The 18,980-nt window shown below is 41.3% G+C and overlaps 1 protein-coding gene across 2 annotated transcripts; it reads left to right on the top strand.

Annotated features, from left to right (window-relative positions):
• The first annotated feature begins 732 nt into the window (after positions 1-732).
• SGCB (sarcoglycan beta) lies at positions 733-18,952 on the top strand. Of its 2 annotated transcripts, none has more exons than XM_045079742.1 (6): positions 733-969; positions 6,441-6,650; positions 10,790-10,975; positions 11,609-11,800; positions 12,116-12,247; positions 15,649-18,952. In XM_045079742.1, exons 1-6 carry the CDS (start codon positions 748-750, stop codon positions 15,850-15,852), a joined length of 1,146 nt encoding a protein of 381 aa, XP_044935677.1. In that variant the 5' UTR covers positions 733-747; the 3' UTR covers positions 15,853-18,952. The 2 variants fall into 2 exon arrangements, with proteins under 2 accessions (XP_044935677.1, XP_004765007.1); XM_004764950.3 differs by lacking the exon at positions 733-969 and adding an exon at positions 3,439-3,630.
• Positions 18,953-18,980: the final 28 nt, after the last annotated feature.

Raw genomic sequence — 18,980 nt, 5'->3', positions numbered from 1 at the left:
ACTGACATTAGCCAAAATCAGAGAGAAGGGGAAAGTTTGTGAGGGATTTCTTATGCAACAGATGATCTAATTTATACTTCACAGCCATGTTCTGATGGAAAGCAGGCAGAGCCATGAAATAACAGTTCAGTCATCAAAAAAAGCAAAATTGAGCTGGTTCCTAGAAAAAGAACATTTTTGCCAGCTGGTCTCTTTGCTCTTTCCTGCTGACTTAGGCGGCCCTGGGCCCCAAAGGTGCTTTCTAGAAGTGGTTTCAGCTCCCTGAGAAACAGCTCTTACACCTCGGTTGCTACCCACCCATTGCGTTGAAAACAAATAAATAAGATCAACGTTGGGTTCTAGTGTGCTGTGAGCATCTATTAGCTTGGGTTTCCCACAATGTGTACCGACAACACCGTCTCCAATAATAAATGGAAAATCCAACCCCAATACCACGGAAGAAAGCATCAGACTTCACAGGCTCTCCAAAGTTAAGCAGCATCCCTAAAGCGGCTTCACGTCCTCCTCGAGTCCTCTCACTTGCCAAGATTTTAGCTGGCTAATCGGCAACGTGCTAACTTCCGTGCACCAGGACACCACCCCCGTCCCCGTGTGTTCTCCAATACGCCTCTTCCCGCCCTGGCCACGGAGACCCCGGCCCATAAGGCAAGGAGGACGCGACAGCTCGGGACCGCGCCAGCCCTCGGTGAGGGGAACCGACGGCGAAGGAAGGGGCGGCGTCGTCGTCTGAAGCGCCCCTTCGGGAGAATGGAGGCGGGGGCGGCGGACCTCGCCCGCGGGCAGCCGGAGGACTCGGAGACTTCCCCGCGCCGGAGGGGCAGGGGTGCGGCGAGCGGAGCCCCCTCCCCCTCCCCCACACACACCCCGCGGCCAGGGCGCAGGCGCACGGGGTGCGGCCGCGGCGGGGAGGGCGGCGGCGCGGGGCGCGGGAAGATGGCGGCAGCGGCGGCAGCGGCGGCGGCCGAGCAGGTCTGGGAGCCATGCTGCAGCCGGGGGCAGGAGGGGTCGGGGAGGCCGCGACCGGCCGGTGGGGACCGCTGTGGGGACCGCCGTGGGGCGGGTCGGCGGAGGCCGGGACGCGAGGGCGGGCGGGCGGGGGCCGCCGCGGGCCGGGCTCCGGGGGGCGGAGCGGGCGGGAGGAGCTGTCCGCCGCCGGGGATGCCGGCGAGGGCCGGGCGGCGGCTCCGCGGGCAGGGGCTCCGGGTCGCCGAGGGGAAGCCGGCGGCGGCCCTCGGTCCGGCCGGCTGCCCCTCGGCGGGGCTGAGGAGAGGTCGCCGCCTGAAGGGCGGGGTGGCGGCCGTGGCAGCCGGGAGCCTGCGCCAGGACGTGCCGGGGACGTGCCGGCTTCGGTGGCCAGCGGGGATGCTGGTAAAAATAGCCTGAGCCCCGGAGCGGGGAGGCTGCCCTGACGCCCGCCGACACCCGTCAGCTGCTGCCGGGAGGTCCGCTTGCGGCCACTGCTGTGCCTGCCATCCCTCGTACGCTGGCATCGGGTTTCTCCCCACCGCTTTGGTTATGGAGATTCGGTCATCAGTTTAAAACTGCCTCTGTCCAGCTGGTTTAAAATTACTTTTTTAATGCTTTATCAACTATTTCCTGATCTGAATTGTAAACGTGTACCTCCGAGCAGTTTAAAAGACTATTCCCCCCCCCAAAGCAAGCTAAACATTTACATACACATACGTGCATGCATGTTGCATACACATAGGTAGTGTTGCTAGAGTATTTTGTTGTAATAAAAATAATTTTCGTAGTCACTTTTTTCCTTAACTGTTCTTTCCCTTTACAAAACTATGAGTGAGACTTTCCTTGGAAAAAGTCTCATTCTACAGCATTGCTGAAGAAATAAATGCAAGTCAAGTTGCCAGCATTCTGTTCTCAGAAAACTTAACTGCTTTGTATGCCACTGGAACAGTCATTCTGAAAGACACAAAAAATAGATGAAATCCACCTTCAAGAAGCTTAAAGTCATACTGCCAAATAAATACAGAGAAATCAGCTAAGAGGGCAAGCTACAGATCATAACAGTAAATTAAAATCTAAGGGAGTAAGTAAGAGTAAAAGGAGGCAAAGCTTCTTGGGGTTGTTGAGATTAAAATTGTTCCTTGGCTTCCCTGATTTCCCTCCTGACATCTCAGCTCTTATTTTAGATGGTTCTTTTTTTTTAATCTGCATCCCCTGTTGATGCTCTGGGGGTTCCACCAAGGTTCTATTCTTGCTTTTCACATAAATTGGGCAATCTGGTTCATTCCTTCGTTTCTACTCCAGAGTTAAACATAGGTCTCCAGCCTGAACTGAAATTTCCACAAGCACCCCAAACACAGAAATGTAGAAAACTGGATTGCGTCGTATTTACCATTAAAAGGGCTACAACCATCCGTCCTTGGTTAACCTAGCTAGAAACTTGAGAGCTGGACCTATCTAAGGGAGCTCAAAAGGGACCCACACTTGGTTTGATGTTCTGCTGTTCCAGGTGTGATATTTGAACAAAGGGCCCCACATTTCCTTTTTCCTCCAGACCACACATGAATATAGCAGGCCTCTACCTGAGAGTCATCTTAGATCCCCTCTGGGTCCCAGTCACAGCCAATCAATCACCAGGTTCTGTAGTTCTTCCTCTTAATGCCTCTCCCCATCTTCTCTTCATCTAAAGCTCCGTCAAGCCTTCCTTTGGACTAATATCAACACTTACCTGACAGTTGATATATCTTTATCTCTAAACTCTTCTGTTCCAGCTCATCTCTTTTTAGTACGTGACTTTGATTTTGCCGTAATGCAAATCTGATTGTATCGCTAACCCACTTTAAAATTTTAGTAGTTCCCCATCACCTTTAGGACAAAGTCCATTGTTCCTGACACAGTACTTAGTCCATTCATTTGCTGGCCCCAAACCATATCTCAGACCTTATTTTTTGCACCATTTCTATACTCATCCTCTTACCATCCACAGAAACTACCAAAATTAGTTCACACTGAGATAACTTGTATTCAGAGTTTCCCTGCTCTTCTCTCTGCCTGGAATGCCTTTTCTGTGCTTTTGCCTGGCTTACTCCTATTTATCCTCCCAAGGTTCAGATGAAATCTCAGTCTTTCTTAAAAACCTGCCCCTGCTGCTTCTGCTTGCTAAGTAGAGCTGCAGTCCTCTTTTGTACCCTTTCAGCATTCTGTGCGTTTGCCACCACTGTTGAACTGCCACTGCTAGTGACCCGGTCTGTCTACTCTCCTGGCCTATCAGGAAGTTCACTGAGGGTAGGTGCTTTGTCTGGCCTATCTTGGTGATCTGGGGCATTTGGCATATAGTAACTCTTCAATAAATCATAAATGTATCAAATTGAATATAATAATTTACATGAATTGGCAGAAAAGAGTAAAGAATGCATCCCAGGAGGGATCAATTTTGTCTTGTCTCTCTTTGTTGTAGACCTTTTATTCAAGCTCCGACTTTTAAATTGCCCATACCATGTCTGTGACAATTAGAGGAAAGTATATCTCCCTTAAGGTATTCTATGCCTTCTTGCAAAAAGTATCAAAGTGCACACTCCACTCTAAGATGTCAGCAGCATGAGTGTACCCTCATGCAGACACACAACCTACACAATACTCAACAACCTGTTTGGGGAAAAAAATCTGGTGAGTAGACTGAATTATCTTCTATAGAGCCTTCCTTGCTGCTTTGTGGAATTACAAAAATTGTATCTGCTGCATTATTCACAATGATTAGTCCTGTCATTTTCCATTTTCCATAAACCCCTAACCAGCCTGCTACCTCTGCCACCACGGTAAGATTCCGGTAGCCTTCTCCACTCTTTCTTGGCAGATGACCTTAGCTTTCACATCCCAAAGAAAAAGAAGAATGTTTTCTCTCCTGGGTGTGAACTGTTTCATTGAAGTGGGAAGCCTATCCTGAAAGCCTAGTCTTTTCTCATGTACTCGTATCACTTTCTTTCCTGCCTCCTGGAGGGTCTCATTTCCTACATTATCCTGCCCAACTGTGAGATCTTCCATCTTTGCACCTCTTGGCATCTTTCCCTCTGCCATCAAATATACAACTCTTCCCCCAAATTGGCGGGGGCCAGGGGGAGGAGAGGTGGTTACTAACAGCAACCACAAAAGCACAGTTTTCCTCTGATAGTACATAATTCTTTAGCTATCGTCTTCTCTTTTTTCCTCTCTTCTCTTTCTAGACTGGAAAGTAGATGCATACATGTGATATCTTTTTAGACTGTGCCCAGCTTACTGGTTTGCTTCCCAGAGTTCACCTTTGAAGGTTGAAGCACTTCTTGACAAAGCAGGTTCAGCAACACTACATATCCTTGGTTTTCCTACCATTCATTGTATTTCTCACTTTCCACCATAGCTGCACATTTAAATTTTCCCAAGACTGTGTCCTTGGTCACTTGTTCTCTTTCCTGTATGCTATTTTTCATAGTACACTGATGCACTCTTGTGGATTTAATTTACCTCGGGGCTAAGCTCTCAGATCTGTATCCCTAGTCCTGACTGATCGAATACCCCATTCCGTCCTTCCCCTTGCCTTTGAGCCATGTGGTTATTTCTCATTTAGTTTAAGTGCGACATAGGCAGACTCTTCTGCCTCCTCCATTCCCCATATTTAGCTAGTCCCCATTCAGTACACATGAGATTCTTTGAAGCTGGTTGCAAATTCAGTCAGCTCCTCTCACGAAGTATGTTTTTAATCTTTCCTTTTTCATCCCACGTTAGTTTAGGCCCTCATTACCTCATTACTTCAAACCTCCATCATGGCAACATCCCCAGCAGCCTGCTCACTGATGTCCTGTTTCCTCTCTCTTACAAACACCCACACGTTTAGCATCTTGAAATGTGTGTCTTTCGTGTCCAGGAACCTCCAAGGACTCCCAGTTAAACAGAAAGACTAGAATTTGTACCCAGCAGTCCAAGAATTTTCTTGACCTGCTCTACTTTGCCACTGTAATCTCCCTGTGTTGCCTGCTCTGACCCACCTACTTCCTGTTTCCTTGAAAACAAATGCCAAGCCATCCTGTGTCTCCTCCGGTTGGACTCCGTGGCATGAATTGGCCATGCTATTGATTCTGGCATCTGAGCATACAGATTACTTTATTGCACTGCTAACTATTTTATACCCACATCACATTTATGATATCTAGAGAATAAGGGTCCTGTCCTGTATTTCTTTAGTATTCCTATTTGTGGTATTAGTGTTTAAGCATAAAATATTTCATAAGTCCCTATCCAATAAGTAAGTTTTCTCAGAGCTCTAAAATATTTATAAGTTGGGTAGTATCCATTTTTATCCATTTTGTGTTCATAACATATTACCAAAAATACCATTCAACCATAGTGTAAGTTAGAGGTCCTCCAACTTTCTGGTCTTGGGTTATTTTTATGCTCTTAAAAGTTACTGAGAGGGCGCCTGGGTGGCTCAGTGGGTTAAGCCGCTGCCTTTGGCTCAGGTCATGATCTCAGGGTCCTGGGATCGAGTCCCACATCGGGCTCTCTGCTCGGCAGGGAGCCTGCTTCCCTCTCTCTCTCTCTCTCTGCCTGCCTCCCCATCTACTTGTGATTTCTCTCTGTCAAATAAATAAATAAATGAATAAAATCTAAAAAAAAAAAAAGTTACTGAGAACCCCAAATAACTTTTATTTATGTGAGTTATAGTCATTGATATTTACCATATTAAAAATTAAACTGGAGAATATTTGAAACACAGGAATACACAAGCACACATTCCATTAGCTGTTAGAGCCTTGATGTCACATACAGTCATTTAGCCTCTGCAAAACTCCACTGAACATTCATGAGAGAAGAGTAAAAAAGATAAGTAACATCTTGGTATTATTTTGAACACAGTTTTTACTCTCCAGGCTTCTGTAGGAGTTCAGGGAGCTTCTCCTGGTCTTCCTTGCCCATACTTTGAAAACTGCTGATAGAAGATAATGTTACCTTTAGCCAACTGGGGTGATAAATAGCAAACAGTGTCAGCCTTTCCAATTTTTTTTCTTACAAATGAAATATATATATATATATATATGTATATATATATACATATATATATATATGGAATGCATATTACACATATATAATGAAACAAATCACTATAAATCATTAATAAAAAAAAAGATGAACCATGTGGAATATATATGTCAATTCTTACCCCAGATGAACTAGCTGTACACTTCAGGTACACTGGAAATGTTCAAAGCAGAGGGTAGAAATGTGTTATCAAGAGTCACACTAAAGCTTCTCCACTACCCCTCTAAGCATAACAACATCCTGAATTGGAGCCTACAGCTCAACATGACTTCAAGTTTATCCATGGAAAATATGTGTTTCAGCAGTTCAGCAGTTCAGTTTTCTTTCATTAGGAATGTGCACTTCATAAATAAATGCATTGAAAAGAGTGGGTATGGCTGTTCCATTGTGTTGTATTTTGTTTTTAGCAAAGTTCCAACGGTCCTGTAAAGAAGTCCATGCGGGAGAAGGCTGTCGAGAGAAGGAATGTCAATAAGGAGCATAATAGTAATTTCAAGGCCGGATATATTCCAATCGACGAAGATCGCCTCCATAAAACGGGATTGAGGGGGAGAAAGGGCAATTTAGCCATCTGTGTCATTATCCTCTTGTTTATCCTGGCTGTCATCAATTTAATTGTAAGTATGTGGTACAGAATTTTCTTTTTGTAATGACCATGGAGTGCTCGCTTAGGCAGCACATATATTAATTACCATGGGGAATTTTTTAGTGAAATCATAGACTTTGTTTCTATAATTTCTTTCAAAACCCTCTTACCTTCTGCTTTTCAATACATGTTTTCTCACTTTAAGTTTTTCTTAGATGCACAGTTACCCTTCCCAGTGTGTGCAAAGAGCCCCTGACTTGCTTACTCTCCAAATATTGTCTAACAGAATCCTGTCTTCCTAATTTCACAAGCAACAGTGCCTTTTATCAAATGTTTTTGAAAGAAGAGATTCCATCTTTTACACATAGAAAAGACCCACTGGCCTTTTTTAAAATTTATTATTAAAGTGTAGCTAAGATACAATATTATTCTTAGTTTCAGGTGTACAGCATAAGGGATTGGACAGTTCTCTACAGTACTCAGGGCTCACTGTGAGCATAGTCACCACCTGTCACCAAATAGTGTTATTACAGTGTTACTGACTGTATTCCCTATGCTGTGCTTTGCATCTCTGTGACTTATTTTATAAGTTTGTATCTCTTCTTACTGAGTTAATATGTTATTTATTTTTTAAAAACCTAGTATGCTAGTATTGCCACATGTTAATTTTATTTAGAAGAAAATGTGCATGGAACATTTCCTTTAAAGGACTTAGCTTTGGGAAGGGTAAAGTCAGCTGGGTAGGAGACACTTGACTGCCTTCACCTCTCCTAAAAAAATATAACCCTTTCTGTTCTCATTCAGCTTTTCCTAAATTTAGTATTACCTCCTCAACCAGATTTTAAAATCGTAAACCCTTGTTTGACAGAGAGTTATCTTTTGTAGTGTTGTCTATGTTGTTATAGACTGGAAGGATCTGGTAGGCGAGTTTACTCTAAGGTGCTGAAGACCTAATATGTTACCTTTTCCAAAGATACTTGCTTTTCTAAAGAAGAAGACTTAATCCAAGGTTGTAACTACCTGAGGGTTAAACTTGAACCCCTCTGGCATGTGTGGAGATGACATATGCCAAGGGTTGTTATTGGTCTACCTGTGACGGATGAACATGGGCCACAGAGGGTCTAAAGCAATTTCATTTATTTTTATTTTTGGCTCCTAATACTTTTAAGCCAGTCCTTTATACTTTATGTTCCTCCCAAACCTTTGTGTTTCATTCTTCCCGTACATTGGAAAGAGCTGGTACTGTAAATAGCTTTTCTAGGAGCACGTGTTCTGAATTTATTTTATTTTATACATTTTTGTTGTTGTTGGAAACTTCTGGTTAAGATGGAAGAATGAAGACATTTTTCTCCCCTTCCTCTTTAAAAAGCTCATCCCAAGGTAACAAAGTCAAGAAACAGAAATACATTGAAGGAACGTGGGAGGCAACCGAAATCCTAAACCATAATGTATGAAGACAAGAAAGCAGGAGGAGAAATGGCAGTTCACTTACCAGAGAAGGGAACCTGTTCCTTTGTGTTGGTGACAGAGCCTTGCATAATCGTCAGGAATTGGAAATACAAGTACCATGAAAAGCAGGAGTAAGGCAGGAATGGAAAGCAGCTTTTCAAGAACCCTGTAGAAGCAGTCAGAGATCCCTAGCCTCCTCTGCCTTCCGGCCAGCAGTTAGGCAACCTTGCCTTGTAACCCCACACAGCATGTCGTGGAAGGGAGAGGATTCTTCCTGCCTGAGGAGAGGAGGGATGCTGGAAGCAGGCAGGTCTGAATCCTGAGTGCTGAGACCCTGTGTCCCAGCTCTCCAGCTCTCTTCTCAGTCTCTTTCTCCAGCTCCCTGGTCCCAGGCTTCTGTCCCCCAGGCAGGAGATGAGGTAGCCTGCTCGGGGAAAACTGAAGCATCTGGAGAAAAAACCTGTAGATACTGACACCTGGCAAGTCCGAGTGGAAAAGCCACCTCATCTCCTGCTATGAAGCCTGTCACAAGCCCCACCCCACACAGAGAACTTTCTGTGCACTTTTTTAAACCTCACTGTTCAATATGAACACTGAGCCACTAGGGATCCATGGATCTCTTGGAAAGCTCCCAGAATTGAAAAATGATGGAGACCAAAAACACACAAACCATGGGGAAAATAGGAATTCAAGGAGATAGAGAAAATACAATGAATGACAGAAAACTTTTTTTTTTTTTTTTTTTTTTAAAGATTTATTTATTTATTTATTTGACAGAGAGAAATCACAAGTAGTTGGAGAGGCAGGCAGAGAGAGAGACACGGAAGCAGGCTCCCTGCTGAGCAGAGAGCCCGATGCAGGACTCGATCCCAGGACCCTGAGATCATGACCTGAGCCGAAGGCAGCGGCTTAACCCACTGAGCCACCCAGGCGCCCAGAAAACTTAAAAAACTAAAACCGATATCTTCAGCGAAAAGAGAGGATATTACATCCACAAAACAAGGATAACATGCCATTAAGAAGGAGCTATTAAAGAATAAGGAAGAACTTGCAGAAATACATAGGGATGGATGGATGGATGGATGGATGGAAAGACAGAGAGATTGGCCAATAAAGAAAAGGAACCCTTCTAGAAAGCTCAATAAAATTAAAGAATCCAGGAAGTGTAACATTCTGTTAATAGGAGTTTCAGAAAAAGGTAAGAAGGAACACTGGGGAGAAAGTTATCAAACATATAAGTCAAGAAAATTTCCTAGAACAGATTGAAAACTACCATTCTAGGTCCAATGTCATGCATAAAAGACTCAAACCAAGGCCATGACTGAAATTTAAGAAAACCAGGGATAATGAGAAGATCCTAAAATCTTCCAGAGGAGAAATAAAAGCAGGTTGTGTATGAAGAACACAAAATCAGAGATGTCAGACCTCTCAAATGCAGCCCAGCAAACCAGACCGCAAGGGCCTTCAAAATTCGGAGGGAAAATAGCACCAACCCTAGAATATCTATCAAGCTAGACTAGTAATCAAATGTGAGGGCTTATAGAGACGTTTTTTAACCATGCACACTCTCAAAATTGCCTTCACATACATACTTTTTTTTTTTTTAAGATTTTATTTATTCATTTGAGAGAGAGAGAGCATGAGAGGGGAGAAGGTCAGAGGGAGAAGCAGACACCCCGCTGGGGTGGAGCTCAACTCGGGACTCCAGAATCATGACCTGAGCCAAAAGCAGTGGCGCAACAGACTGAGCCACCCAGGTGCCCACATATGTTCTTTCTAAGGAGGACATTGGAGGAGAAGCTCACTTCCAGAAGGCACTAACCCAGAAAACTGAAGGCAGGGATGTGGGAAACTGGGTATCCAGCACAGGAGAGAGACAGAGAAGTTCCAGCACAAAACGAAGGAAAAGTTTTCAGTGACAGCTGTATCATCGCAGACCCAGGGGGAACAGTCAGGATTGGAGCAAGCATAGAGTTCCAGTAAGCTTTCCTGAGACAGAAAAATAGAACTCCTAGAATAAATTACCCGAGAGGTTTGGACTTTGAGAACCTTTTACTGAGTGACCTTTTATAAAGACTTTGGAGGTTTTGAAAATTTTCAGTCGGGTTTTCAAAGAAACTAAGCAAATGTGGTCCAGTGCCAAAGAAAGACAAGTATGAAACTCCAGGAGACGCAGAGTACAAAAAAGGAACTGCTCTCTTAGTTACAGTATTTGGCTTAGCCATGAACAGTACTTATACAGTTGCAGTACTAAAAATACTGAACCTGGGTCTAGCTAGCATTTGAGAAGGGAGCCAGTGGAGAAGAAATATAAATGAGATAAATTCTCATCTGCTGAAGTAAGAAATTAATAGGTAAAACCTTAGATTGATGAGTGAAGAAATAATATAATCACATCACTTAAAAATCTGGAAAAATTCTAGATGAAATACCTAAAATTGTTTGAAAGTGGCTGTCACCAGACAAGATGTGGAGGAAGCAGAAGAAATAAGAAACTGCTCTTCTAGCACTCCTAGTACTTTGACTTTCAGCTATTTGCCTGTAATACCCTGATCAAATTGAAATGGGTTTAATTTTCAAGTGGAAACCCAGGTGATGTATTCATATCACTAGTGAGACATCTTAGGAAGTTTAATCCTCTGGCAATTGTCTTTTCTGTTTGTTTTCTAATTATGTTAAATGTAGGCTACCAATTAACAGGGGGCTTGTTTTCTCTTATAGATAACACTTGTTATCTGGGCTGTGATTCGCATCGGGCCAAATGGCTGTGACAGCATGGAGTTTCATGAAAGCGGCCTGCTCCGGTTTAAGCAAGTATCTGACATGGGAGTTATACATCCTCTTTATAAGAGCACAGTAGGAGGAAGACGAAATGAAAACTTGGTTATCACTGGCAACAACCAGCCTGTAAGTTCCCACATCAGTCGAGGGACATTAGAGGAAAATTCTTTGTAAAAACCTAGAGTGGATTATTGGAAATGGATATTTTCCTCGAGAGACTATTCATAAGCATATTTAATAATTGTCGGTCTTGTAATCTATAAATATTACATGCTTTCTTAATATCTTAATAGGGCAGCATTTCCTGTAATAGATTAATTACTCTAAGAATAGCGTGTTCTTTCTCCTCCGTGCAAGGTAACCTGCAAACAGAGCACCTTCCCAGGTTGGAATTCCCTGTACTTTCTGGGAGTCTAGAAGGGAGTATGCCAGTCGAGTCCGTGGCAGCCCATATAGGTGGCTGCTGTAACACAGGTTTTCAGTGGACCAGAACCTCACGGAGGTATTCTTACCACCCCCTGCCCGCCTTAGGTCTAGGTCCGTCTGTCTGCCCCGTGACCCATGGATTTGTGCAGAGCAGTGCAACCAAACAAGGGTATAAATCCTCATTTTAAGGAACTCTTTTCCCAAATGAATAGAGAGATGCGGTTAAAATCATTGGAAGTTAGTCTATTGTAAAGTGTTTTTAATAATGTTCTTGATGTATTTTGGATGCAGCCTCCTTTGAAAACATATTCATGATAAAGTGTTTCTCTGTAGATTGTTTTCCAGCAAGGGACAACAAAGCTTAGTGTAGAAAAGAACAAAACTTCTATCACCAGTGACATTGGTATGCAGTTTTTTGACCCGAGGACTCAGAATATCTTATTCAGCACAGACTATGAAACTCATGAGTTTCATTTGCCAAGTGGAGTGAAAAGTTTGAATGTTCAAAAAGCATCTACTGAAAGGGTATGATTTCTTTTGTTTGCTTTATTAATGGAAGAGAATTACTGTCTAAAGTCACAAAGCGGGAGGGGAGTTTTGCTGGTTTATAGTGATGGGAAAGAATAAGTTCTGGAACAGTGGGAAGGACTAGTTAGTTCTAGATTCATCATCTGATCATTATCAAGTCACGTCTCTTAATCTCAACCCCTGTAAAACGTGACTGAAAATTCTTGCCTTTCATATTCCATGGGTGAAACTCCTGTTCCTCTGTCTCTGATAAGAATTCTCACTTTAATTTAGAAATGCTTTTTATTACCTTTTTTTTTTAATAATTTTCAGATTACCAGCAACGCTACTAGTGACTTAAATATAAAAGTTGACGGGCGTGCTATCGTGCGTGGAAATGAAGGTGTATTCATTATGGGCAAAACCATTGAATTTCACATGGGCGGTAATATGGAGTTAAAGGCAGTGAGTATTTCTTCAGAGTTTTAGAGAATTAGTAGATTCTTGGGCATATAAATCTATATGTGGAACAGTATACAATTATTTAAAATGGTAATGTAGTTGTATATTTTTTGATATGGGGAGATGTTCAAAATGGACTCTGAAGTGGAAGACAGTTATAGTTTGTGAAATGTCTCATTTTTATTTTTCAGAACATATGTACATTCATAAATACCTAGAAGGGTATGCCAGAATGTCAACAATGGTTGACTATGGGTAGCAAGATAACAGATGACTTTAATTTTATTTTTCATTCTGCTTGCCTCTTGTTTTCTAAAAAAATTTTTTACAACATGTTACCTGTATTATTTTAAAAGGCAAAAATAAATAAACTTCCAAAATTCTGGAAGAATTCTCAAAGTAAGAATTATCATAGTAATTATCCATTCCCTGAAGTTGTTGGTTTTTGGCTTCTTTTTTAGATGTATAATTTCTTATTTTTTTATTAATATATAATGTATTATTAGCTCCAGGGGTACAGGTCTTGAATCGCCGGGTTTACACACTTCACAGCACTCACCATAGCACATACCCTCCCCAATGTCCATAACCCCATGTTGGGTTTTTTTTTAATTAAAGATTTTTCATGCCCTTTCCCAAATTTTATATCCAGTGATGTGAAAATCAATTAGCAAATGTACAAAATATATTTTATTTACCCATCTATTATTAACTGCAAAGGGAAAAGATTTTGCCTTTATTATAGCTATTGTGTGTGTGTGGTTTTTTTTAAAGATTTTATTTATTTATTTGACAGACAGAGATCACAAGTAGGCAGAGAGGTAGGCAGAGAGAGAGGAGGAAGCAGGCTCCCCACTGCGCAGAGAGCCTGATGCGGGGCTCCATCCCGGGACCCTAGGATCACAATCTGAGACGAAGGCAGAGGCTTTAACCCACTGAGCCACCCAGGTGCCCCGAAAAGTGAAGTTTTGTCCTTCACAGATTATATCTGAACTTCAGTAGGTAACATATCTCATGTAAGGGAGCCAGATATCCAAAAACTGTTTATTCTGCTTAGTTTTGATCAAAGCATATTTATTCAATATGTCCTTGGCCACCAGCAATGTGCTACTTAACTAAAGCTAATTAAATTATTTTACCAAGCATCATATATGACAGAAATAAAATTAATCCTAAGGACTTATAAAAATAAAATAATTATTTCCTTTTATTTAAAGTTAATTTAACTTAGAAAAAATAAGCCTTAAAAAATTGAGTTTTCCATTTTCATAAATAGCATTCTCCTCTAAAACACATATTACAATTTCTAAATAACAAAGATAAACACAAATGTGTTTCTTGCCAGAAACTCAATAGCAATACTGAGTATATTTTGCCTGTATTGTAGTAAGAAGCCATTCCTCTTAAGAGAATAGTGTTGAGGAAACATCACAATGGGGCTATTATTCTCAGCACTGGAAACTCAAAGAAGCAAGAGGCTTGATAGCCGGCATATAGCCATTAGCAAGTTACCTAAATCTTTTTTTTTTCCCTACCTGAAAATTCTGTCTGTAGTTGATATGGGAAATATTAAGATACTTTGAAATATATATTCATACATATCAGTTTCTCCACAATTAAAGAAAAACAAGCCACCAGTACTGAAAAGATAATTAGCTTTATAATCCAGTTAATATCAGTGGTTAGTTTTTAAATGTAGAGCTAATTATAAGAAAAAAAAATTTTTAAGTAAGAATTTTATCAATTAAACTGCATTTAAAGAAATAACTGCTCTAGCAATTTAAAGAAAGTAAAATTAAATGACCACAAGATGGCAACATTGAAACAAAATTTCAAAATTCATCACAAGGACTCTGTTTATCCCATATGCATATTAACACTACATAGTCACTTAGCTATTAACATTTCTTCAAACCCAACTTTGTCTCATTGCTTTGAATGCCTTCTATAACCCAATGACTCTCCAATTTGGAACTCCTGCTTTAATCTCTTCTCTGAACCAAGACTCACATACTCAGCTGAGTTCTCCACTCCAGTACATAATAGGCACCTCCAATTCAACAAGTCTAAAGTCTTCATACCCTCTCTCTCCCCAAACATGCCTTTCTTTCAGTGTTCCCATCTTGTTAAATGGTGCCCATCAGTCCATCAGCAAAGCCTTAAAAAAATAGAGCCTGACTGCTTCTCATTGCCTCCACCACCACCACCGATGATATAAACCACCACATCCCGCCGCACTGTTGGAATGGCCTCCCAAATGGTCTGGCTGCTCTCATTCACCCCTGTAGTCAGTGATCTGTGCAGCAGCCAGGGTGATCCTGTCTCAGAGATCACATCACTTCCACATTCAGACCTCTCCCAATGGCTTCTCATCTAACTGGGGATAAAACTCAAAGTCCATTCAGTTCCCCAACATGTCTGGCCCCAAGTTATTTCTTTGACTCATTTCCTGTTACTCGACTCCCTTGTTCTCTCTGCTTTAGCCACACTGGCTTCTACCTGTTCCTCGAACACCTAGCACGTCTTCATACTGGGGCCTTGGCATGTATTGGGTCCTCTGCCTGAAGGGCCCTTCCCCGATTGCCCACATGGCTTACTCATCTCATCTGGTTTCTGCCACACTGTGACCACCTCAGGGAGGCCTTCCCTGACCAGCCTGTATAAATAGAGCCCCTGCCTGGTCACTCTCTCTGCTTACCTTTTTTTCCCAGTGATGTTATATTTATTTTACCTGTTCACCTGTTTATTTTCTGCCACTCCCCATTAAAACGTCAGCTGTATGAGAGCTTGGACTTAGCTCTCTGTTAATTGCTGGATCCTCAGCACCTAGAATAATATCTAATACATAGTAGACACTTAATAATTATTTGTTGATTGAGTGAAAAGAAAAGAGGAGGAAAGAAGAGAGAGAGAAGCTTAGGAGTTCCCAAAAATAAAGGGGCTACAGTACAAGAATGTTCCTGAAACAGTACACATGGAGAAGAGAACCTCGAGGCAGTTTTCTTTGAGTGCCCGGTCTTCAAAATTATCTGGTTTGAATCTTGATTTGTGGTGTACAAAAACATTAGAAATTAAAATTAATTTTTCTATAGGATACCAGTCAGTAACTTTGTAAAAACTCTCTTAAGAAGTAACAAGTGAAAATGACCTGTATCAGTCTTATGCACTTAGGAATTTTGATATAATTTTAATAGAGGGTGTTATAACTGTATTGATACACACTATGAACTAAAGAGGTCACTAGTTGAATCTTGACATTGGTTTTGTTTTCCCTGTTGTTGTTTTGGTCATGACTTTACTGTTTTTTTACACCACTTATTTTCCTGGTTACTATTCTAAGTTTTGTTTATTAATTTTGTTCTATTTGTGGAGGTAAATAAATCATGTTATTATTCTCCTGATAGGAAAACAGCATCATCCTAAACGGAACTGTGATGGTTAGCACAAGTCGCCTACCTAGTTCCTCCAGCGGAGACCAGTTTGGGACGGGCGACTGGGTGCGCTACAAGCTGTGTATGTGTGCAGACGGGACGCTCTTCAAAGTACAAGTGACGGGCCAGAACATGGGCTGCCAGATCTCAGACAATCCCTGTGGAAACACTCACTAGAAGAACCCGAGAGGTCACCCGCGTGTTCATAGCGTGACTTTTTTTAAGAGTGTGCATGCAAGTCATGTTTTTAGAGAGTTCGCGATAACTCTCACCTACAGAGCACTACTGTACCTATTATGTAACTCCATATTTAAAAGATTCTCAGCTTAAATTTGAATACATTTCATTAAGTTGCACTGATCTTCAAATTACAGTTCTAAAGTAATTATCAGAAGTGAATACAAGCAAAATTCATCTTGAAAGAAGTATTTTTAAAATCCCGCTGTTCCTTGTCTAAAGGATAAAGGGCTGAAGCAACCGATCAGACTCACTGTAAGTACATTTGGTAAATGGGGATGCACCCACTTAAGGGGACTGAAAGGTGCACCGTTAGTAAATGTTACACGCTCTGTCTTTTGGCTTCTGAGAGAATGGTCTCGGATTTTTAGTGCATTAATTTTCAGCTGTGTTCTCAATGCAAGTGAAATCATTAAAGAACGTCACATATGTGATTGGTAAGAAACTGTGGTTTCTTAGTTTTGCACTAGGATGAAAATACTCCGTAATAGAATATTTACTTGCTAACTATTGATGAGTATGAAATGTTCACAATGTGGTAGAAATTGAAACACCAGCTTTAATTGTTAGATCCTGATGTCAGCTGTGGTTTACATGACTCATTCTAGCCACTGTCCCAGGCACTGTGTCTGTAACATCGCTGATTCTCACCACAGCTCTGGATGTAGGGCTTATTATCCCAGGTTTTCCCCTTAGGAAACTGAGGATCAGAGGAGTTAAGAGACTTACCTTATGTCACACAGTATAATAGCAGCCCGGGTTGGGACTGGAGCTCACATGTGATTCAAACCTAAAATGTACCTGCTTCCAAATACTGTGTCCTTTTCACTATCTGCACTGAAGTCTTAATATTTAAAAATATAAAAAATATATAAAAAATATTAAGACAAATTCAGACTCACTTAAGCAGGTAAGGATCAAATAAAACAGCCATGCTTACTCTAGTTTAAAAAATTAAAAATCAATCTCATGTCAAAAAAATTGGCCAACTGCTATCAGATTTTAAACTAGCTTGTGCCAATCCAAAATATGCGATAGAAAAGTCCAGTTAGTCTAGCTGTAGGCTACTGCAGTTTCCTAACTGATGGGCCTTGGCCCCTGGGGGTACCTGAATTGAGTAAAAGTGTCACTAAGATATTTAGACCCTCAGGCCTCAGGGCAATGCAGTGCGAAGCTGGAGGCGGTGGCCCCAGGGAAGTCCACCCCACTGCGCCATTCAAGGAGCACCCGTTGCCCTGTGCGCTGGGCTGGAACAAAGTTGGGCAGCATGGTGTGAAGGGTGCGGATAGAGAAAATTCGTCTTTAAGTAGCTTTGGAGTAAGTATGAGAACTGATCTCTGCTCCTCATATCCCAATCCCTGAAGCCAGTTGATTTTTAATGTATTTTATAATTGACTTAAAAGGAACTCTCTGGTATTATTAATCACACACAGAGCATCAGGGGCCAAGTTTTCAAAATAGTTTACTGTAAAATAAGCAGTAGAGATAAATCATAAGCCCCACTCTGCGTTCAAGTCTAACAGTATTCTGCTGTGGTCACTTTGAACTGTGCAGATAAGAAAATCGATACAAAAACGGATCTGCATTCAGCCTACGCACAGTTCTCTCTGATAGAGCAACCAGATGCCTTAGAGATTACGAGCAGTCATTAAAGTGTACTGAAGGAGATGAGCTTACTATATAATACTAAGTGCAGTTTTTAAATGAGGGGGAAAGTGAACTTTATTTTTTTTTATTTAAATCCAGTTAGCCAATATATAGTACATTAGTTTCAGATGCAGTGTTTAGTAAGTTATCAGTGACCTATGACACCCAGTACTCATCACCTCATGTGCCCTCCTCAATGCCCGTCACCCAAGAAGTGAACTTTCTGACCTCTGAGTGTTATTAATTGTTGTGATAGTCAGAACTTATTTCAATATATGCAGTGTCATTTCATATTTGAATGATGTTCAGAAAAATCCGTTGGAATTTTCATTCAGACACATAGTCTATTTTTAATTTCACATTCTTGTCTGTTCTATTTAGATTTGCTTGGAAAGTCTCTAAATATTTTTGCAAAAACCACAAAACACTACGTTACAAAGTATTATTTATTGAGTATAATTCACGAAGCAATCTATTTTTACTCAACTCTTTGAGAAATACTTGTGTTTTTGATACATCTCCATTAAGTGCTTTTAACATGAGAGGATATTTTGATGTTTTTACAGGACTGTAAAGGTAACAGGTACAGTATTTTAGGACACTTTGCAGGTAGCCTTTGCCTTTTCACTGAGATGTAGACCTGGAAAACTCACGGGAAATGAGATCAGGAACAAACCGTCCATTTCACTTGCGATCTATTTTGCATAATGGTAAAACTTCAGCTCCTCGTTCTCACCACCAGATGGTATTTTTCAAAACCCGAAATGTTAACTTTGCCTCTTTCTCCTGGTTGTTCATCCCCTGCCTTGAGCACTGACTGATAGGACAGGAAGCAGACTCCGGGAAAGCAGATAGACAAAGACAGGCTCCTAGGAGAAGGGGGGTAGATTCGTGTTTGTGTAAGTAACCGCACTACTTCAGAGAGAGGTCACAATGACGAGGGAGAAAAATGAAATAAAAGCCAAGTATTTCAGAAACCGTCCAACAGGCAGCTGGGAAAATGCAAAACAACACATGGGGGGAGGGGGCTGTCTATATATGGTCTGCAAGATTTAAATATATCCTTATTTGTATTCTTTTTGCATTATGACAAAAATGAAATAAATTTTGTGTGATAGTTCTAATGATGAAAGGTAGAAGTTCTACCTAGCTTTGAAATAATTTTTTTTAAAGAGGGTAAGAATGTTTATGGTGCTTAACTTGACGAAAAGAGACCACTGAAATGCTGATATTTTTAGAAGTCTTTTAAAAAGTGTTGAGGGGGCAAAGACTACAAATTATGCCATATAAAAATTAACCTCTAACTGTTTTGGATTGCTAACCTGACTTTCAGTTAATTCAGTTTGTAATAACTATTAATGATCTCTCTTTACAATAAAGATTCTGCAAATTGTTTGCTGTTGATTTTTTAATGATTAAAA

The sequence above is a fragment of the Mustela putorius genome, unplaced genomic scaffold, assembly GCF_011764305.1.
Source record: "Mustela putorius furo isolate JIRA1106 unplaced genomic scaffold, ASM1176430v1.1 tig00000430_pilon_pilon_pilon, whole genome shotgun sequence".
Lineage (NCBI taxonomy): Eukaryota > Metazoa > Chordata > Mammalia > Carnivora > Mustelidae > Mustela > Mustela putorius.
This window is presented reverse-complemented; position numbering and strand designations above follow the sequence as displayed.